The sequence below is a fragment of the Hippocampus zosterae genome, chromosome 11 (assembly GCF_025434085.1).
Source record: "Hippocampus zosterae strain Florida chromosome 11, ASM2543408v3, whole genome shotgun sequence".
NCBI classification, from domain to species: Eukaryota; Metazoa; Chordata; class Actinopteri; order Syngnathiformes; family Syngnathidae; genus Hippocampus; species Hippocampus zosterae.
In genome coordinates, this window is record NC_067461.1 from 16,875,665 (window position 1) to 16,898,968 (window position 23,304).

At 42.3% G+C, this 23,304-nt stretch overlaps 1 protein-coding gene and 1 long non-coding RNA gene across 2 annotated transcripts in view; one reads left to right on the forward strand and one right to left on the reverse strand.

Annotated features, from left to right (window-relative positions):
• The window catches only part of LOC127610334 (uncharacterized), a 33,912-nt gene extending 12,146 nt beyond the window's left edge, over positions 1-21,766 (reverse strand). Inside the window, exon 1 of the long non-coding RNA XR_007964811.1 lies at positions 21,425-21,766. This is a non-coding gene — a long non-coding RNA (uncharacterized LOC127610334). The remainder of the gene's footprint in view (positions 1-21,424) is intronic.
• The window catches only part of dntt (deoxynucleotidyltransferase, terminal), an 80,701-nt gene that overhangs the window by 12,131 nt on the left and 45,266 nt on the right, over positions 1-23,304 (forward strand). The window contains exons 4-7 of the mRNA XM_052080316.1: positions 798-968; positions 10,318-10,389; positions 10,593-10,716; positions 13,654-13,786. Of these exons, the coding sequence (XP_051936276.1) occupies positions 798-968; positions 10,318-10,389; positions 10,593-10,716; positions 13,654-13,786 (500 nt within the window). The remainder of the gene's footprint in view (positions 1-797; positions 969-10,317; positions 10,390-10,592; positions 10,717-13,653; positions 13,787-23,304) is intronic.

Here is a 23,304-nt window from a genome sequence, read left to right on the forward strand (position 1 = left end):
TATGGAGTCTTCCTCGGCCTGGTCAAATCGAGGAATGTTAAATCCAGGCCTTATTTGGAAATCTTAAATGGCAAACTAGTTTTGTTCGAGAAACATATTTTAGGTGACATTTATTACAAAAATATCAGCACACTATGAAACACAACCTCAAACATCATAAGAATTATTCTTTTTTCCTGAAAACACACACTTTCCAGTTTTCATGAAGCATTGCAAATCAATTATTTTAATATGGAATTAAAATCATTGAGAAGTGAAAGCATTTCTCATAGTGTTGCTCTTAGAGATCATTTTGTATTGTACGTACAGCATGATAAAAGTGGCATGTCAGCTGCAGTCAAGTTCCCGTAAGTGTGTAAAACTAAGAAGTGAAGAAGTTTAAGTCTTTCCGTATACTGAAGCGCACCAAAAGGATGGGTAGTACGTAATTAAAAGTAGCTAAAAGGCAAATCGACTTTGTCTGTGTGACTTAATTGCTCTATGTTTAATTCCCATTGCTCACCTTGCAAGGTCTCTGTCCTGCCATCCAGAAGAGAAGCCAAGCCTTTTTTCTTACTGTACACTGACTGCAGTTCCTTGTCAGATTTCCTACATGAAGGAACCTTTGATACATGTTTGATTGAACATGCTTTGCAACCACATTTTCTTAATCCTTTCCATCGTTTTGTACTACTTGCTTCAACAGCTGATATTCTGTGGAAGATCCATTTAAAAAAACAATCAGCATTACGTATCGACAAGCTAACATGTCAAATTTTTCTTTTTTTTGTGTCTGTCATGGCCTTCTCCGCCTGCAGGATGCTTTTGAAGTACTGGCAGAGAACTACAAATTCAGTGACAACAAGAGTTCATGCCTTGTCTTCAGCAGAGCTGCATCTGTTTTGAAGAGTCTCCCATGGACCGTGCAGTGTATAGAGGCCACTCAGGGCCTGCCCTGCCTGAGGGAGAACACCAAGGCAGTCATGGAGGTATCATATTTAGTCTTTAAATTAATTTGCAGACAGGGGGCATATATGCATAAGGAAGAACATGTTTAATTTTCTTGAGGATCTGGTTATAAAGGTGTGGCTACAAGAAATTTCTTCTCACCTTTCACCATTCTATGTGACCAGTGGACTTCTCCCCACCCCAGAATTAAAATACGTCCTACATTCTGGTCAGCCAATTCACTTGAAATACTTATCCATTACATTTACTCTGTATTTAAACTTAAAGTCACCTTCTGTTTCCCTCATGAGATCATAAACAATATTATGCATGTATGTAACCTATTTTCAACAGCATCCATGACATTTACTCTGTATTTAAACTTAAAGTCACCTGCTCTTTACCTCATGAGATCATGTGCAATATTATGCATGTACATACCATAACCTATTTTCAACAGTCGTTATGAACCAAAATTCTCAAGTTTATTTGAGAGAATATGTTTACATGCCTGGGGAGCTGCTGCTATTTGTATTACCAATAAAGTTCAAATTATTTCATGTAATTTAGGTCAATGTAGGAAACACAGTAACTGTGCAGTGAGATGATTATATAGAGATCTGTATATTTGAGGTGTTAATTGCTATCTATCTATCTATCTATTGGTTTTTTGGTTTGGTTTGTTTATTGAACATAAAACATATACAGTAATAATTTGACAGAAAATAAGGTAGATAAAAAAGTAAAAGAAAGAAATCAGTCTTCATTCAACACAGTTATTATGTTCAAGGGAGTAGGATGAAGTAAAAAAACTTTACTATCTACTACTTTACTATCTAGTCCTACCCCGTTATGTGTTTATATCTACTAAATCATTTTTATATCAATCAGAAAAGAAAAAGTAATAAGAAGTCTCCATTAAGGCTCATACTTTACCCTTAACCGTGATATTTTCACAACTTTTGGTTTGTATCGGGATTATATACATCCTCACCCTGGCACTCTTGTGTCAATTTTCTCTTGTATTCATAATGGATATTGCAATACCTTTCTCTATTTATCAACTTAGTTCTGATTTATCATTATATTTAATGTTTAGTATTTATCATTTTAACTCTGATTGGTGTAGGTTGTTTGTACTATTTTTTTGAATTTGTTTTTGAACTCAGCAAGCGATTTACTCATTTTTAGGTCCGTTTCGAGATTATTCCACAGATTAACACCTTTGCTAGATACACTTCTTTGCTTGATGTTTGTTCTTGTTTTGAGTTTTTTGAATAAGTTGGTACCTCTTAATTCATAGTTGCTTTCTCGAATTTCAAAAAACTTCTGAATGTTTTGGCAGAGCAGGTTATTGTGTGTTCTTAGTCTTATTTCTGTTATACAAGTTGTTGATTTAGCTTTTCTATCGAAATAATTATGAAAAACTGCAAAAACAGGCAGGTGGTCACTTATGTCATTAATGAGAAGTCCACTTTCCATTTTATTATCAATCTTATTTATAAATATGTTATCTATTAATGTGGCCGTGTCAACTGTTATTCTGCTAGGTTTCAGGATTACTGGGAAAAAGCTGTTGCTGTACATAGTATTTATGAAGTCAGTTGTTTTTTTGTGTCTATTTGGGTTTAATAAGTCAATGTTAAAGTCACCACATATTATTCGTGTTTTCTTATCGTTGTAGTAACTGAGCATATCTGTTAGTTTTTTATTGAATGTGTCAATACATGTTCCTGGTGTCCTATAGATGCAATTTATGATGATATTTGATGCCTTTTTATTGTGTATTTCAATGGTTAGACATTCCATTAGGTTTTCTATTGTGTTTGTCAATCTCTCGATTTTACTGCATTTAAGTGCTTTGTCTACATATATTGCAACCCCCCCTCCTTTTTTGTTTTCTCTATTAGTTGCAAACATTTCATAACCTTCTATTTCCATTTCAGTTGTTTTATCTTCATCAAGCCAAGTTTCTGATATGGCAATTATTTTAAATTTATTGAATTTAGTCAGGTATTCTTTAATTTTTGTGAAGTTTTTATAGAGACTTCTACTGTTTAAGTGTATTACCGAAAGTGCATTTTCCAATTTTATATTAGTGTTGAATTGTTCATCCAGGTAATAGTCAGAGTTTGTTACCCTTTGTTTGTTGTTGAAGAAGTTATTGTCTGGGTCCAAATTGTTCTCGGGATCGAATGGCTTATAGTCAATATCTTCAAAGGGTTGGAAGTTCATGTTTTTGGGATGTGAATTTCCCGCTCCCACACGGTCGTCGATGGCTCCCTCACAGCCGTCGTTGGTTCCCTCGCTGTCGTCGCTCGCTCTCTCACCGTCATCACTGGGTCCCTTGCGGTCGTCGCCGACTCCCTCACGCTCGCCGGCTGGCTGCCTCCCGGCTCTCTCACGCGCGCTGGCTGGTTGTCTCCCGGCTGCCTCAGGCTCGCCGTCTCCCGGCTCCCTCGCGGTCACTGGCTCCCCTGCAGTCGTCGCTGGTTTCCTCTCGGTCGTCTCTCGCTCCCTTGCGGTCGTCGTTGGCTCTCTCACGGTGGTCGCAGGCTGGTTGTCTCCAGGCTTCCTCACGGTCGCTGGCTTCCCTGCAATCGTCGCTGGCTTCCTCGCGGTCATCACTGGCTCCCTCACGGTCGGTCGTCCCTGGCTGCCTCGCGGTCGGTCGGTCTTGAAAAAGTTATTGTCCGGGTCCAAGTTGTTCTCAGGGTCAAACGTCTTGTGGTCAGTAGGGTTGGAGGTCATCAAAGGGTTGGAAGGGTCATCAAAGGATTCGAAGTCCATGTTTTTTGGTATGTGAATTTCCTGCTTCAGTAGGGTCAGAGTTTTTATTGTCGGATGGTGAAAAATTCTCAGTATGCTGCTTGATGGTGTTGAACTCGAGCCTGTTGTGTTGGAGTACTGGTGCGTGGGTGGACAATAAGTTTGTTATGTCTTAAGTAGGCAGTTTCCCCTCTGTCACGTGCAGCTTTTAATTTTGGGAGGAGCTCTTTTCTTTTTTGTCGTACGGCATCTGTAAAGTCTTCGTTAATGTAGATGTTGGAGCCTTTTAAATATTTTGCATTTTGTCGGATCCTTGATCTGTCCTTGTATCTTAGAAATTTCACCACAACTGGCCTTGGTCGAGGTCTTCCAGGGTCTTGTCTTCCTGTGCGATGAGCTCTCTCCACCTCAATTTGCCCCTGTATCAGCAGTTTCTCCTTAAGGATTTTTTGAACTTTTTCCTCTGTTTCAGTCCACGTTTCTCCCGGTTTTTCCTCAATTCCATCAATTACTAAGTTGTTTCTTCTTGACTGTCCTTCCAAGTAGTCCACCTTGTCCGTTAATGCAAGCATGCCGTCACATACTTTGTAGAATTCCGTTTGCATGTCTTTGGAATGGCCAGTTTGACAGATTAGATTTTTTTTAATGTCGTCTACCTCTTTTTGGGTAAAGTTGATGCTGGTTTTTATTTCTTGGACTTCCCTGGTAAAAGTGTCAAGTCGTGAGTTTGTTGAGTCTATTATCATCTTGACAAATCCTTTGAAATTTTCCTGTTGTTGTTGCAAGAGCGCCGTAAAAAGTTCTTTTTGTTGCTGGAGTAATTCATTTACTTGAGTGAGGGTCAGGGAATCCTCTTCCTGCTTTGTGTCTTGCTTCTGTTTGGGTGGCATTTTGTCGGGTCTCGTTGCTAGCCGGTTGTATGCTAGTTTGTGACGTGTCCAGTAGGCTTGCTGCTGGGTGTTTCTAACGTGGCAAGTGGGTTTCTATCTATCTATCTATCTATCTATCTATCTATCTATCTATCTATCTATCTATCTATCTATCTATCTATCTATCTATCTATCTATCTATCTATCTATCTATCTATCTATCTATCTATCTATCTATCTATCTATCTATCTATCTATCCATCTATCCATCTATCCATCTATCCATCTATCCATCCATCCATCTATCCATCTATCCATCTATCTATCTATCTATCTATCTATCTTTCTATCTATCTATATGCGTTAATGGGCATCACGGTGAACAACTGGGAAGAACATCCACCTCAGAGTATAGAGGTCCTGGGTTCTCTGGCCTTCCTGTGTGGAGTTTGCATGTTCTAGCCGTGCTTGTGTGGGGTTTCTCCGGGTACTCCCGTTTCCTCCGACAGTCCAAAAACATCTGTGGCAGGTAAATGGAACACTGTAAATTGTCCCTAGGTGTGAGTGTGAGCATGGATGGTTGTTCTTCTCTGTCTGTCCTGCGATTTGCTGGCAACCATTTCAGAGTCACAATGAATCCCATTTTCTACTTGTGTTATTTTCCGCAAAGCTTGTAACAGATATTTACGTAAAATCTTGGAATTAAAGTGAAATCATTAAATAGAGATGATAAATTGATTAAAAAATGTTTCTGATTGCTTTCTTTGATACTAGAATACAATCCTTCACCTATAAATTACAACTGTTGAACAAAACAATTAAAACTGACTCAGATTTGCAGGCATCTTTCTTATATTTTGCTCATGTAAACACTTCTCAAAAATTCTCACTGACAGGTAAAGTACTTCCCACGAGCACTCCAGAAGTGTTAGTTTGCGAGGTCCCGAGGAGGTAACTGGAGCAGGGTATTTTGCTCTGAGATGACATGCCAAAGACATCTTTATTGTGGTATTTTGCACAGATTATTTTAGAATTCACAGTGCTGCCTCATGTTTAGGTCAGCAATCTCCTGTGAGCGCTACGAGAAATGATCATGAAATTCTATGCCAGAGACATACAGTGTAGAGACTGCCAGAATCATTAAATGCTCTTTCCCAAGTTGTCAGAAGGACCATTTCGTCTGCACAACCAACTCTTGCCATTCATACAACAGACTATAGCTTTGTATTCGACTAAACAGGTCCAGATTCCACACCAAATAAGTACATTTATGAGTAATTATGAGTAATTCGATGCAAGATACCATTTTTCTTCCCAGATATATTCCTTTGGTGACATCCTTTTTTTTTCCCTTAGTGGTGCGCCATGAGATTTTTCAAATGTACAATACAATAGAATACAATACATGCTGATTTATATAGCGCTTTTACAACAGCGGCAGCTGTAACAAAGCGCTTTACAAAACAGTTAACATAAAGTAAAATAATAAACACAACACATAACATAAAACACGGATAGTCGTGCAGTCCTAACCACTTTTCCGTCACACGCTTTGTTGTTTGAAGCAGTTTGAGATGAAAGAGGAGAGAATCAAAGTGTCCTTTAACCAGTGGATCAGATATGGTCTTAATAAAGTTAATAAATAAACACATCTACTAACATAAACTAACTACACATAACATAACGACACATAAATCTAAATAAATATGCCATATATAAATATTTTTACATTTCTAAGCTAATCTTTCAAAATGATTTTCACATCCGTATACATGAATCACATATATTTTTGACAATTTTTGGGCGGGTGGAAAAAAATCTTTGTGGGTCACTTTGCCTTCATTGCCTCCTCTTGTTTGACAAGAAAATATCCGGTTGTCAGGCAAACTATTGAGACTGCTCTTGAGGCGACAATGCAAGGTTAGTTGACATGTTTAATCATACAGCATAAAGTGCGTCTCTTGGTGCATGTTTCAAAATCTGTCGTATCTGTCAGCTTTGAGCTAGAATCTCTGAAGAATATCACATGAATATCCCACAATAGACAAAATTAGACTGGCAGTGAATGCCCTCTTGTTCTTGTTGTTTTTACAGCATGCATTCAGATGCTCAACCACCAATGCAATTTTCTTTTCACTTTGAGCAGATGGATCACAGATCAAAGCAAGAACATGACATGGCACATAAAACAAAGTGAAAGCAGACGGAGTGAAAACAACATGCTTGATATGGTTGTGAACATTGGAGCGACACTCAGATAGCAATGACTGAAGATTAAAACCTACTGATGTGAAGGTCTGGCAGCACTGAAGCAGTTTTTGTGATGAATAGTCTGTGTGTGTGTGGGCGCGCGCACGCGAAAGGCAAATATGGTGAAGGTGATGGCAGGCGAGTGGGTGTGAGCTGCTCTCTGTCGTACTGTGGTTCCCGTTTCGATTCGAGGGTGACTGACTCATTGATTTGTGAGGTCACCACTTAATTCTCCATACCAAAGAAATATATTGTGGAACAGAAATACAATACTAAATTTCAAGCTTTGGTAGATTTAAAAGAGATGATGACTGACATAACCCATTTTGTTAATGAAGACCAATTTAGTGTAGCCAGCTAGCTAATTAGTTGTGCTCTATTGAGGCAGACAATTAAAGTGGAAACATACTGAGGTTTCAAAGCAAATAATAACTTACTTCGTGCTTCTCAGCACAAAGGTTCTGATCTTCGGGGACAATCTTGGACTACATAAAAAGTCACTGGACTGACTCCATTTCCTTGTCTCCTAAACAAAAAACACCAACTCTCATAGGTTAAGAGCAGAACAATGAAGAACTAAATTAACTTTCCGACAAGCAGTGAGATTTTTCCACAATGCAGGATATGCCTCAACTGTTGACCTCCTTGATTGTGCATTTCGGACATTCAGTTGAAAGTGAATGGGGTGCTTGCGTCTTCCTGTGTTATGTTGGCATGTGTATTGACATTTGTGCTTGTTTTGTGGAGGTACTCTAAAATACAGCTGTTAATTATGAGTCGTGTTTTCTCAATGTGGAGCAGTCCTGTGATGGACTGGTGATCAATTCAGGGTTCACTCCAACTCGCAGTCATCAGAATCAAAATGAACTTATTGTCGTTGTGAGTGAAAGATATAGAAATAAAGTTACAAACATTTCACTGGTGAATGTGTTCGGTGAAGGTGTTTTTAAAATTGTAAAGGAGAAAAATACTGTACACACAAAAATATCAATATGCAGCATGGATGCGTGACCAGAAAGTGGCTTTATCCACCAAGCGGTACTTGTTTTTCAACCTCAGAGTGGAAGAATGGTAACGGATGTGGCAACTATTGGAAACAATGTGAGATCTCAGCACGATAGTTAAAATGCTATATATTGAAATGTGACACACTCACTCAATTGACTGCAGATCACCATGAAGTTGGAGTGATACTATTCTGCATATCAAGAAAAACATTCTTGGAAAGGTTTATTTTATACACATTGACACATGTATGGGCAGCACTGTGACACAGTGGTAAACACATCCTCCTCAGAGTTCTAAGGTTGTGGATTCAAATCTGGGCCCTGGTGTGAGGTACTTTCTTTGAGGGGTAGACTCCTCTGAGTCTCTTCCGAATGATTCCCACGCACAGAGAGTGAAAAAAAAAACAATCTAACACAGCTTGCTTTGGTTGAAAAAGGCTGAATTGATTGAGTACAAGCTTGTGTCAAAATAGTTCCGAAAGCTGTACATGCTTTAAATCTTGATTGAACCCTTCATAAATGCTTTCTGGTTGGCCCCATAAGGTATCTTCCTTTCGCTTACTGTATATGAAAGTCCAGAAATGACACACTAACAACCAATACTAATGCCAAGCGATACCTCATCTCACCTCATGAAGAATAAATTGTCTGCTTTTTTAATGTTTTCAGCAGGCCCTCAAAATTCGAACACTGAGAGATTGTTCGTATGCTGAATTCGATGTCCGGACACATTGAATTCCAAACTATAATTGTCATGTGAGGTCATTAAAAAAATCTGTAGTGTGGTTCCAAAAAAAAGGGGACACGGGAGGCATGTCGCAAAATAATCAACTATTATTCACTTTCTAAAATCAGGAAGTCAACCGGAATTCGACCACACATAAACTACGGTATTTTCTGTATTTTAAGGCACATCCGATTATAAAGCGCACCTTCAATGAATGACCTATTTTAAAACTGTTTTCATATACAAGATACACTGCATTATAAGGTGGATAGAATAGAAGCTACAATAGTTGCGCTATCCATCCACTAGATGACGCTACGCGAAAGAGAATACAATACAATTCAGCATTATTTATATACAGCCTTTACAACTGCTGCAGCTGTAACAAAGCCATGAGACATGCTCACATACACTGATATGAATCATATAAATAACAATGGCATGCCAAACAATAAATGGAAGACACAAGTTGTGAAGACAGTTTATTCAACAAAAAGTCACACAAACCTCATGGGTTCACATCCACAAGAGGCTAAATAGCCTTAGAAATCTTGCTGGTCTCCTTCTTCCTTTGTTTAGTCAGTAGTTAACTATGCTTTTGGTATTTTCTTTGTTTCATAATGGCTGCGCAGATCTCACAAAGTAGTGGTCTGTTTGATTGTGTTTTGGACAATGCACATGTCAATTAGTGTTGGGCAGAACCCTTTTCGGTTACAATCGGTTCCTGCTAATAATCACCACTAGATGTCACAGGACAACTAATAGGGAAATGACTCAATGGGGAATATAAAGAGATGGGAACACCATATGTAGGGTGCCTTGGCTTATTGGGCGCACTGTTGGCTTTTGGGAAAATGGAAAACTTTTAGGTGCGAAAAATACGATACTCAATTATTAGTTCTGTGCAGGAATCACGTCAACAAGCACCACAATACACAATACGTATTATAACTGTAACATAAGGTTTAGACCAAAGTCGGTGTGCATATATGGATACGGAGGAGTAGAGATCATCACCGGAGATTTCTTATCTTCAGTGCATTCCTCCAAGTGCTAAGTTCAGATTAGACTGCTGAGGTGGCACCATTGGGGAGGCACGTGCTGACGAAGGCAATGCAGAGGATTTGGCAGACTGAGTTGTCATCATTTTTCTTCTTTGTGGTGTTTCATGGCAGCTGGCAAGTTGACGAAGTGGTCCTCCTTTTATCATGTCGTAGTGTGGAAATGAGCACATGGAGCGGTATTGCTTGGCATGGGTTAATGCGGAAAGGGAAAGTACGGTACTGAACAGTATGACGTGTGGCAACTTTCCACCTCCATTTGGGACTGTACCAACTTTGGGGTGAGTGTCAGGGGAAGTGACTGTTCTATTTACACTAGGCGGTGATGATGCAATAAAAATACTATGCATTTATTTTTATTCTAATCTACACCGCAAGTCATGTACCAGTACTGCGCCACAGTGCTTGGTAATTAACATAGGGCTGACAAAACAAAAAGTTGTCCAATACAGATTTGTTATTCTGATAGCCTTTGCAACTGACCATACAAATACAAATAAATAAGTAATGAACTGAACTCCTATACGAGAATAATTTTTGTTCTGCCAAAGCAGGTTATTCCCCACCCACCCGAAATGCACATTGCAGAGTAGTGACGAAACCGTTGCAGTACAGTAAAAATTAGATGGAGAAAAAGTGAGTTATTTGTCAACGGTTAAAAGAACATGATATATGTATGTATAACATGATCAACGTTTGTTTTTCAGGAGATCCTCCAATTTGGCCATTCATTTGAAGTTGAGCGAACCCTCTCAAGTGAGCGGTATCAGACCTTAAAGGTCAGTCTAAATATCAAGTGCCGGTACTCTTTATCTTCATCAACACTGAAACCTCCCTTTGCGTTCTCAATTGAGGCGCTTTTTGTCCTCTTGAATGGCCATCCATATAGCATTTCAAAACTCTGGCAGCTACGGTAACCTCTTCTAAAATAGAGCTGTCATGCAAGAGCTTCTAAATGAAACCCTTTCTTATTTCCTGACAGCTGTTCACAAGTGTGTTTGGGGTTGGACCAAAGACGGCAGAGAAATGGTACCACAGGGGGCTGCGCTCATTTCGTGACATTCTGGCAGAACCCAGCATTCATCTCAACCGGATGCAGCAAAGTGGTACACTCAACATCTCATCATCTCTAGTCTTCTATTCCACTGATTATAGAGGGAAAAATCCAAATGGGATTCCGAGCCAAGAAAAATGTCACAAACCGTTCGATTCTAACTGCCGTCTGATATCAGTGGGGATTTAGTTTTCATTATTTTAATTTAGGCTTATTTTGTGTGTGTGCATGGGCGGGTGAGGTGGCGGGGGGGGGGGGGGGCGGTGCTACGCTGGATGTTTTCTATAAAGAGAGATGACAACACCAGGGAATCCACAATTCAAAACAGAATAATGAAAGCAGCAGGGGTATTTTGAACAAAATACAATGGTGATTGTAAAATGGAGCCCTTGCTGTGAAATCTCAAAATACATGCAGTAAGCTTTTAGAATTCAGTAGGAACGGCGCTTGGACATTTTTTTTAAATACCAGTAGCTTGCTGTACATGAGGAATAAGACTGTCCTCGGTATTATGAAGGGTTTGTATGGAAAACATTAAGATGTTTCCAGAAAATTGCTCAATTATATGCAGATTATTTACATGTATGAGTGTTGAAATGTATTTTTTTGCCTGTCTAACGAACCTGTTAAATAGCAACAGTTTAAGCTTTTGTCTGTATTATCTCCCTACGAGTATTTCTGATACTAACTGTGCAGTTATTGTCTTTGGTGTTTAATACAATACAACAATAAACTACGGTAACAACATTACAGAAGTTTCTTTTAACCACAGCACCATCTGCTGGGTTGGTTTCACTGGCCCATTTAGACCCAGTACTCAAAAACAATTGACCAACAGTAAATATATGTATTGTATTTGTCTGCAAAAGATGTTGTCCCGTGTTAGTAAGTGTTGTAAAAAACAAACAAACAAGGTTTAAAAAAATCCCACATTTGCTGGCTTGGCAGAGGTAATAATCTAATTAAAAATTAAGCACCAATTTAATGAATTCAAGATTTGACTTTTGAGCAGTGAGTCAACAGGTGATTCACAGAAATACACAAAGTACTGAGGTCGATTTAGATAAAGAATAGAGAAAATTACAGGCAAACTGTGCAATGATGGGCAATATCGATATCTTTTATCAGACATGTTTTACCTCACTTGACTTGCCTCAACAACTTTGCATTTTTTTGTTCTAGTCCCAAGCTGAGTCGAAGAACATGATTTCTCTAGGCAGGCGCACATGCTCGATGTAAAAACGGATGCATCTTCATTTCGTGCAGGGGCAAGTCTAGTTTACCGTGTTTTCTAGACCAAGTTGCACCTAACTGAATGTTCTGGTAGACTGAGGCCGTTTAAAAAAGTTTTTTTTAATCACACGACCACGGCACTCCTGACAATTTGGTGACAGGAAAGTAGACTACAAGATAGACCACTCTTTTTACAATCACTCCAATATATGTTGTGACTGAGCAAGGTGCAAGATTGTGACTTAACTCGACTTGCTTGAAATTCGATGGCCACTCGACATAATGTGCTTGAGATTTTTTTCCCCCACCGTAACTTGGGACTCTTGGGAGACGTTATGACCTCTGTAAAGCAATGATGCCAGTTTCACAAATTTGTTGTTCGATTGTAAACATTTCACAACCCCTCGTCACATAAAAAAACAAAATAAATAAATAACGAGCAACATATCCAACAATTTTTCCAGTGTTCTTCGTGACTTTGAGAAAACTGAGAACCCCCTCGCAGCTGCAGTCCAATTATGAAATGTTTACCCCTTTCATCCAGACTGCAAGTGAATCGCACTCATGCGAAACTGCTGCTCGCTGATTTTAGTGACCCCCTTTTTAAGGAGAGCATGTGTCATGTTATTATTTTTTTCTACAAATGAAAATGGTGTCCTGCTATAATAAACCTCTAAACCACGAGTGTCAAACTCAAGGCCCAGGGGCCAGATCTGGCCCGCCACATCATTTTATGTAGCCCACGAAAGCAAATCAAACAAGTCAACTTCCATCATTGATGCTCGCTAAAATATTGCATAATTTCAAATTGTCCTATGTAATAAATAACATATTGTAAGCATTTTCTTGTGACCAAAGTCTTCATCAGAGTCACTTCAACAGTCGTTGAATAAACCATTATTCTTGACTTCTTCATATGGTTTTACAGTCATAATGGCCCTCCAAGGGAAATGGTGACTCCAAAGTGGCCCGCAACAAAAATGAGTTTGACAACCCTGCTCCAAAGTATTGAAAAGAATTGGGTAGACTAATTGAGATTCTGACTATTTTATTTATCCCCACAGGGCAATTAAGTCTCCAGTTTAAGAGCTTAATCCCACTTTGCCGTATTTTAGGCACTGAATAACACCTTTTTGTGATGCACGTTTGCACATTTCTCAAGCTCAGTTAACGCTCACGGTGCAGTTGGATGCCTGAAATGGAGTGCCGCAAGAAGTAGTACGGTAATTCAAAATATGAGATTACACAGCATGCACCTCCCAATTTACTGTTGTGACAGATATCTCCATCAAATGGGTCGCCATCCGTCATTCTCTACAGCGTAGTGACCGCTCTGTGCCGACAAATTAGGGTATTTTTGACAGAAAAATATGTCTGGACGCTATCATAACACTCGAGCATACACATTTAGAGGGCTGGAAGAATGGCTCATATCATCAGGCATATTTATGATTTTGTTTTTTTTTTTTTAGAAATGGGTGGTTTGTGTTCTCCCAAGATAAATAGTTAGCTTTCCCATGTAACAATGTGACAAAAATAAAATGAATGGTTAAGATATACCTGTAGATGAAACCAAAATGATATCAGTTCATCATTTACTGTACTGACATGCACCAGTAGTCGCCTTCGAGCACAACACACAGAATCACATCGTATCTTCCTTGTAATTCACCCTGACTCACCACCTCACCAGAGCAACTGGCCGTGATTGATGGTTGGCTCCCAGACTAATGACCACATGGTCTTTTCCCTGCAGGTTTTCTGTATTATGGAGATATCTCAAGGGTTGTCACTAAAGCGGAGGCTCAAGCCCTGGGGAACATTATTGACGAAGCTGTCCGTTTGATCACATCGGACGCCGTAACAGCACTGACGGGTGGCTTCCGCAGGTAGAAGACTCGTCCCTTCCTCTCTGTATTGATGTGGTGGTTGACATAGAACAACTCTTCTTGTTTTGTGATCGACTTATATTGTATGCTCATGGGAGCCCAAAATGTATTCCAGGGGCTGCTTAAATTTTAAAGAGAGCAACTTCATGTTGCGAAGTGCTTACACTTATATGTGTCTGATTCGCTGTGTTTTGAGTCATTTTAGTACATCCATCTATCCATCCATTCATCCACCTATTCATCCATTTGCTAATCCTCACAAGTGATGCTGCAGTCTATCCCAGATGTCTTCCGGCAGTAGGCACGGTACACCTAGAACTGGTTGCCATCACTTTATCATGTTATCAGGTTACAGGGTGCATGAAAGGGTTAATAAGGGTTCCCTGCAATATAGCATTTTTTGCAATTCTACCACGACCGAGTAAGATACGTTTGAATCATGGGGTCCGGTTTTATTAATTGGTTCAATACAACTGGTCAATAAATTACTTCAAACTAGTTGCATGCGCTATTTCTTGAATGTATGCTTGCACGTGAGTCAGCAGGATTTGAAAGGCGCACCGTTCAGCTGCAGGATTCACATATTTTACGAAGCGAACACTGATCATTTCATTTTTCTGAAAAGTTACCCAAAATAAAGATGTTCAATTACTGCTATTTGCAGTGAAGGTTAATTAATGTCAAGTACCATACATTGAGGGTATGCCCCCAAAAGTATGACTGTTTTATCAAGAAGTTATCATTTTCTACTGTGAAAAGAGGCACTTATGTACGTAGGTCTGATTGGTTTGGTCAACAATGATGGAGGAAGACAAAGAAGAAAACCAAATAGAAACTTTTTTAAGAACATCAGCTGGCCTTGTGATGGCTGTCGGCCCACCAGGCAAATGCCCATTTCGCACAATTGACAGCTCCCACATTTAAAAACAACAACAATAAATATTGTTACACAAGTGTAAAAAGACAAACAACTGTAAAAAAAAACAAACGATTAAAAAAAAAAACACCACACTTGTTGATCCTCATTCACTTTTTGGGATGAAGTGTCAAAAAAATGGCAAAAAAAAAATGGAAAAGACATTCAAACATAATCCTCGCATGGTCACTGAATTGAGGTCTCAGTGAGGTACAATATGCTTACATCACAAATGATGGCATGAAGCTTTGTGCAAATTGTGTGTTTTTTGTTGTTGTTGATTTTATTGCTTCAATTCCAAATTGTATATTAAGTTCCAGTACATTTTTATCACTCTTTATTTTACTTCACTTTTACTTTCTGAGACTGTGCCCAAGTCTGCTGTGCCCATAGACATTTTTCGTTCGGACAAAACTGGTCCCGATTATTTCGTCCCATTTACGATGTGTAATTCTCACTGTATGGCAAAGTAAGAACAACTTGACGTAATGATGTATTGGCATATCGATTAAAACGTATGAAGGATACAAGATGGCCAAGGTAGCTGACCTAAAACTACTTTAGTCAAGTCTAATCAATGTGTGAAAAAAAAAATCACACTCTGAAATGAATTTGACATTCAATACTTTTTCTTTGCACAAGTACATTCTTATTAATATCCATTTCAAAATGCTCCAGGAAACTGGGGTCAAAGGTCATATTGGTCTTTGACAATTCTCCTTTTCCTGGCGACCCAAAACCTCTTCGACTAAGTGCTCTCACCCACTGTGTGCAGCTATTTGCACCTTCTTTTCCCTTTGAGTTCATTGCTTCTTTAAACGTCGGGCTTTAAAATCCACTCATATTCAGGGGGTTGTATGTGTGTGTGTGTTCAATAATTCAGAAAAAAAACAGTGTGGGGCAGTAAGGAAAGGCACTTAAGTCAACAGGGGTGACTGAGCTCCCACTTTGTTGGTCTCCAATAGTGCTTGGTTGACCAACATACATACATACAGGTATATGGTCCCAAGTGGTGTTCAGCCTCATGACTTCTTTTCTTCTTTGTATGAGTTGTATTCATCCCATATTTAATTCTCCTCAAGGTGACCACAAATGACATCGGTAGAGAACTTCAATGCATCAGTCTGTAACCTAATATTACAAAAACCTTAAATGGAAAACCATCATTGTAACCCAAATGAGAAACTCCAGTCTACCTCGTGCTCAAATAAGTAAGAGGAGCATTTGTGTCCATTTAAAACAAGCCTGACAGCCATCTGTCCCTCTTCTATACTGCTTATCCTCATTAGGGTCACGAGACTGCTGGAGCCTATTCCAGCTGACCAAGGGGCAGGTACAACCTAGAATTGATGCCAGCCAATCACTGAGGCCGTATACTGTTAGACAAATAAGTATGCATACTCATATTCACATCTAAGGACAATTTAGAGCAGGGATGCCAACTGGCTGACCACAATCACACACTGAGTGGCCCATTGATTTATTAAAAAAACAAACACACTTTTTTTTAATCTGCTGTACAATCCAGATCTATTTGATAAGTAAATGAGAGGAAATAGGGAAAAAAGCCAGAAAAAAAGGGAACATTCTTTTTTTAAAAATTGCCAAGTTGTAATATCCCTTATCAACACTAGATTGCAGACACATCATCGTTTTGCTGACCATGAGAAAACCCACGCAAACACTGGAAGGACATGCCAATGCAACAGAGCAGGACTGCATTCCGTATACGAATCCAAAGCCTCCAATCTGGGAGGAAAATGTTCGAACCAGTCGGCCACCATACTGCCAAAGCTGACTTTCTGTGCAATTATGTTGACAATTTTCTAGGAGTGCAAAAATTGTTTCTTGTTATTGTTATGCTGTAATCATTTCTTCACACTGGCCTAGGAGAAAATGCGAACAGATACATTACACACTAGCACAAAAGTAGTGAGGTCACCTCCATGGTTCAGAGCACAGGCATCAAACTCAAGGCCTAGGGGCCAGATCTTGCGCACCACATCATTTGATGTGGCCCGTAAAAGCAAATCAAAAATGTTGACTTCTATGATGCTTGCTAAATTTGTATCATAATGTCAAATTCCATCCATCCATCCATCCATCTTCTACCGCTTATCCGGGACCGGGTCGCGGGGGCAACAGCTTTAGCAGGGAAGCCCAGACGTCTCTCTCCCTAGCTACTTCTTCCAGCTCTCCCCGGGGGATCCCGAGACGTTCCCAGGCCAGCTGGGTGACATAGTCTCTCCAGCGTGTCCTGGGTCTTCCTCGGGGTCTCCTCCCGGTGGGACATGCCCGGAACACCTCACCAGGGAGGCGCTCAGGAGGCATCCGAATCAGATGCCCAAGCCACCTCATCTGGCTCCTCTCGATGTGGAGGAGAAGCGGTGCGACTCTGAGCCACTCCCGGATGACCGAGCTTCTCACCTTATCTCTAAGGGAGAGCCCGGACACCCTGCGGAGAAAACTCATTTCGGCCGATTGTATCCGGGATCTCGTTCTTTCGGTCACGACCCATAGCTCGTGACCATAGATGAGGGTTGGAACGTAGATCGACCGGTAAATTGAGAGCTTCGCCCTTTGGCTCAGCTCCTTCTTCACCACGACAGACCGATACAACGTCCGCATCACAGCAGACGCTGCACCGATCCGCCTGTCGATCTCTCGCTCCCTCCTGCCCTCACTCGTGAACAAGACCCCAAGATACTTAAACTCCTCCACTTGGGGCAAGATCTCCCCCCCGACCCGGAGGGGGCACTCCACCCTTTTCCGACTGAGGACCATGGTTTCAGATTTGGAGGTGCTGATTTTAATCCCAACCGCTTCACACTCGGCTGCAAAACGCTCCAGTGAGAGTTGGAGAGCCCTGTTTGAAGGAGCCAACAGCACCACATCATCTGCAAAAAGCAGGGATGCAATACTGAGGCCACCAAAACGGACCCCCTCAACGCTTCGGCTGCGCCTAGAGATTCTGTCCATGAAGGTTATGAACAGAATCGGTGACAAAGGGCAGCCTTGGCTGAGTCCTACCCTCACTGGAAACGATTCCGACTTACTGCCGGCAATGCGAACCAAACTCTGACATCGGTGGTATAGTGACCGAACAGCCCGTATCAGGGGGTTCGGTACTCCATACCCACGAAGCACCCCCCACAGAACTCCCCGAGGGACACGGTCAAACGCCTTCTCCAAGTCCACAAAACACATGTAGACTGGTTGGGCGAATTCCCACATACCCTCGAGAACCCTGCTAAGGGTGTAGAGCTGGTCCACTGTTCCACGGCCGGGACGAAAACCACACTGCTCCTCCTCAATCTGAGGCTCGACTTCCTGACGGACCCTCCTCTCCAGCACCCCTGAATAGACCTTACCAGGGAGGCTGAGGAGTGTGATCCCTCTGTAGTTGGAACACACCCTCCGGTCCCCCTTTTTAAAAAGAGGGACTACCACCCCGGTCTGCCAATCCAGAGGCACTCTCCCCGTTGACCACGCGATGTTGCAGGGGCGTGTCAACCAGGACAGCCCCACAACATCCAGAACCTTGAGGAACTCTGGGCGGATCTCATCCACCCCTGGGGCCTTGCCACCGAGGAGCTTTTTAACCACATCGGTGACTTCAACCACAGAGATAGGAGAGCCCACCTCAGAGTCCCCAGGCTCTGCTTCCTCCAAGGAAGGCATGTTGGTGGAGTTGAGGAGGTCTTCGAAGTACTCTGCCCACCGGTTCACAACTTCCCTAGTCGAAGTCAGCAGCGCCCCATCCCCACTGTACACAGTGTTAGTGGTGCACTGCTTCCCCCTCCTGAGACGTCGGATGGTGGACCAGAATTTCCTCGAAGCCGTCCGGAAGTCGGCTTCCATGGCCTCACCGAACTCTTCCCATGCTCGGGTTTTTGCCTCGGCGACCACCGAAGCTGCGTTCCGCTTGGCCAGTCGGTACCCGTCAGCTGCCTCTGGGGTCCCACAGGCCATAAAGGCTCGATAAGACTCCTTCTTCAGCTTGACGGCATCCCTTACTGCTGGTGTCCACCAGCGAGTACGAGGGTTGCCGCCACGACAGGCACCAACCACCTTACGGCCACAACTCAGATTGGCCGCCTCAACAATAGAGGCACGGAACATGGTCCACTCGGACTCAATGTCCCCCGTCGCCCCCGGAACATGGGAAAAGCTCTGTCGGAGGTGGGAGTTGAAATTCCTTCTGACAGGGGATTCCGCTAGACGCTCCCAACAAACCCTCACAATACGTTTGGGTCTGCCAGGACGGACTGGCATCTTCCCCCACCATCGGAGCCTACTCACCACCAGGTGGTGATCAGTTGACAGCTCCGCCCCTCTCTTCACCCGAGTGTCCAGAACATGCGGCCGCAAATCCGATGACACGACCACAAGGTCGATCATCGAACTACGGCCTAGGGTGTCCTGGTGCCAAGTGCACATGTGGACACCCTTATGTTTGAACAAGGTGTTCGTTATGGACAGTCCGTGACGAGCACAGAAGTCCAATAACAAAACACCACTCGAGTTCTGATCGGGGGGGCCGTTCCTCCCAATCACGCCCCTCCAGGTCTCACTGTCATTGCCCACGTGAGCATTGAAGGAGAACAAGGGAGTCCCCAGCAGGAGTACTCTCCAGCACACCCTCCAAGGACTCCAAAAAGGGTGGGTATGCTGAGCTGCTGTTTGGTGCATATGCACAAACAACAGTCAGGACCCGTCCCCCAACCCGCAGGCAGAGGGATGCAACCCTCTCGTCCACCGGTGTGAACCCCAATGTACAGGCACTGAGCCGGGGGGCAATAAGTATGCCCACACCTGCTCTGCGCCTCTCACCGTGAGCAACTCCAGAGTGAAAGAGAGTCCAACCCCTCTCGAGAGGACTGGTACCAGAACCTAGGCTGTGTGTGGAGGCAAGTCCGACTATATCCAGTCGGAACATCTCTGCCTCACACACCAGTTCGGGCTCCTTCCCTGCCAGAGAGGTGACATTCCATGTCCCAAGAGCTAGCTTCTGCAGCCGAGGATCGGACCGCCAGGGTGCCCGCCTTTGGCTGCCGCCCAGCTCGCATTGCACCCGACCCCTTTGACCCCTCCCACGGGTGGTGAGACCATGAGAAGGGGGACCCACGTTGTCTCTTCGGGCTGAGCCCGGCCGGGCCCCATGGGTGTAGGCCCGGCCACCAGGCGCTCGCCAACGAGCCCCACCTCCAGGCCTGGCTCCAGAGGGGGGCCCCGGTGACCCGCGTCCGGGCAAGGGAAACTGAGTACCATCGATTTTATTTTTCATAAGGGGCTTTTGTGAGTCGTGCTTTGTCTGGTCCCTCACCTAGGACCTGTTTGCCATGGGTGACCCTGCCAGGGGCATAAAGCACCAGACAACTTAGCTCCTAGGATCATTGGGACACACAAACCCCTCCACCACGGTAAGGTGACGGCTCACGGAGAGGAATGTCAAATTCTCATATGTAATATGTAAGAGAGCTTTTGTAAGTTTTATTGTTACCAAAACCCTCAGTGTGTGTGTGTGTGTGTGTGTGTGTGTGTGTGTGTGCGTGTGCGTGTGCGTGTATGTGTGCATTTGCCTGTGTACAATGAAATGTAGTTCTTTTGACTGAGAGAAATATAAGTGGTGGTATCCCCCCTTATACTACACAGTAACGCTTTACTTCAAAGTGCTGAGTGACACTTAGAATGATGTCTGATTATGTAAATAACTGCTCCTCAAGGGAAAATGTGGTAAAAGAGATTGGGGGAGTGGGGGGATTGGAGCATCATGGATCGTTAACATCAAGATGATGGGGAGCAACAGTAGACGATTTATAGTAGAGGAGTCTGCTGAAAAGCATAACAGGCCCTATGAGAGCTTTTATGACTTCAAACTCGGCAAGATGGACACACACTTAAAATCCTTCTCATATTTGGTGTGGGCTTGGAGAGTATTCCTTGAAATCTAATTGAAACCATGCAGAGTTACATAGAAGAAAAATGACTGAAGTCAGTAAGTAGTGATTAGTATACCTTAAGCTCAGTGAAACGCATCATTATCTTTTTATAAATAGTAGACACATCAAAATAGCTGATGTGCTCTTTTAAATTCCCGCATGGGCATTAATCACACACTAATTCTCCCCGTTGTGACATTCTTCTGAAAAAGCATGGTTTGAACACTCGTATTAGCCTAATTAGTTACAACCAATAGCCTTTATTAAATCTCTTTAAATAGTTGCATCCAGATAACATACACTAAAACGTGAGTCAACCCTTGTAAGAGGTAACTGACACACTGCAGGAAGTCAAGTTGTCATCCACTTCCGAGCAAAGTAACACAACAAGGATTTGTTCATGCTCCTTACATTAGCCTTATTCACAGGACAGCTGTGCAAGGATGACGGTTCTCAAAGAAGTGTGTGTGTGTGTGTGTGGGGGGGGGGGGCTGGGGGAGGAGATGGGGTTAAAAATAGATCAGGCAGGAAAATACAGTTTCTTCCAGCAATGTATATGAAACACTCAAACGGTACCAGTAAGTCTTAGCTGTGGATCTCAGGCAAAATCAAAATTGTCAGGACTCTCACTCAGTGACATTGAATAGCTCTCGAATCCTTGAACGGCAGCAAATTCTTACTGCCACACGTTATATTGATAGTAGGCTACATGTTTTGGCATTGACAGAAAAAGAAAACTGCAGGAAAATCGATTGAGAACCGTAGAAATAAGCAACTTACTTTCTTCGTTAGTCAGTCGTCTTTGATGGGAACGTCGGCCCTGACAACATGGCCTCCACAAAGGCGTGCCAATTAGCGCAACGGTCCTCAACCGCGGCTCATTTGGTGCTGGGCCGCACAGAAAGAATAAATAACTTTCATTCCTTTCGTTTTATTCATTTCGGAATCTGAAAGATTTTTTATTTTGAAAAATTACATTATTCTCTGTTATATCAGTCTACAGTATGTCACTATTGACGCAGGTGAATGCGTGCTTCTCGGTCACGTCATAGGTTACCGCATAAAAAACAAACGTCTTTCAAAAGTTTTTTCGGGAAGGGGAAAAGGCCCGGCCAGGAGATAGGAGAGGAGCCCATGACTTTCAAGAAAGAGAAGGCTACATTTAATAAGTTAAGATATCCTTTATTTGTCCCACACTTGGGAAATTTACAGCCTCCAGCAGCAAGAATGTAGGTAGAAAGAAGAAAGAAGAAAAAACAAACAAACACCGTTCAATTAAGTGCAATATAAATACAAAATGGATAAATCGCAGTGCTATTTACAATTGTTTGACAGTATCAGGAGTCCTATTTCAAATGCGGCTTTATCTCAACGCATCAAGCCTACTCTGCATAATATGCGGCGATGGTGAGCCGTATTTTTCATGCAGTTTTTATTTGTGGCGTATCTGAGGCCACAAGATACGCACATTTTAACGTTACTATAGCGAACAGAAAATGTTGTGTTCCTCGTGTCATGATTCGTGTTGATTATTATGTTTCGAAGATACCACACACATGAAACCAGTCCGTGGGGCAAAAAAGGTTGCGGACCTCTGAGTCTGCGGGCGTACCTGTGGCTGTTACAGTATGTTTTCTGTTCAAAGTGACATTGTTAGTCATTGGTCAAATTGCTTCAGAGCGTGTGTTGAGCAACCCAGGAATGGATTTCTGGAATGCGTATGGAAGTGTTATTTATCACAGGAAAACAATGTCATTGATGACATTTGAGTTCAGTGAGGGTGTGCACGTGTGTGTTTGCATGTGGAAGTGCACTGTACGTCTGCTTGTGCACCTCTTTTGACAGCTGCTTCTTCCTTTTGTGCGGACAAAGCGTCCTTCTTTCAGCAACTTCATCTCCCTTGTCATGCTTGGAGGAAGATTTTCTTCCCCAAAAGCAATAATCCAGCGTTAATTGTTTTGATTTGTACATCGCTCCTGTCTTTGAACACATTCTCTACGAACTCCATGCTACTCCACAACTTCTCCCCTGCATCCCTCCCCCTCTACTTCTTCTGCAGCGTGATCCTAGTTTATCACTTACACCCGCTGCCACCTGCTGGACAGATTTTAAATAATTTCCTTTGCAGACAAGCTTGATCCTGAGTCAGACACTTTTGCACACTGTGATGCAAAAAAAAAATGTAAAAGATGTAAAAATACATCAGAAGTATGTGGTGTGCTTCAAGACGTATTTATCCGTCATGGGAAATAAAAGAGTGAATGAACAGAGGACGAGCTGAGAGTACCCACTCTTGATGGAGTCCTTTGAGGGGGTCCTGGAGAGCGCTCCCGCTGGGAATTTGCTGGGGAAATTCACATGAGCAAGGCTAGTGAGACCCGAAAGATCCAGACTGGGGTTTTGTGATTTAATTTCTCAGTTTGTCACAGATTGTCCATAGCAAACACCGTGCTCAAGCATAAGGGTGTTCATACATGCACTTGGCACCAGGACACAAGGGCACAGTTTGATGATTGACATTGTGGTTGTGTCATTAGACTTGTGCTCACATGTCTTGGACACTACAGTGAAGAAAGGGGTGGAGCTGATATTGCGCAACTCCGTCATCATGGCTGTTCTGGTATCATCCACCTCTTCAAAATAGATCTCTTTGATCACCC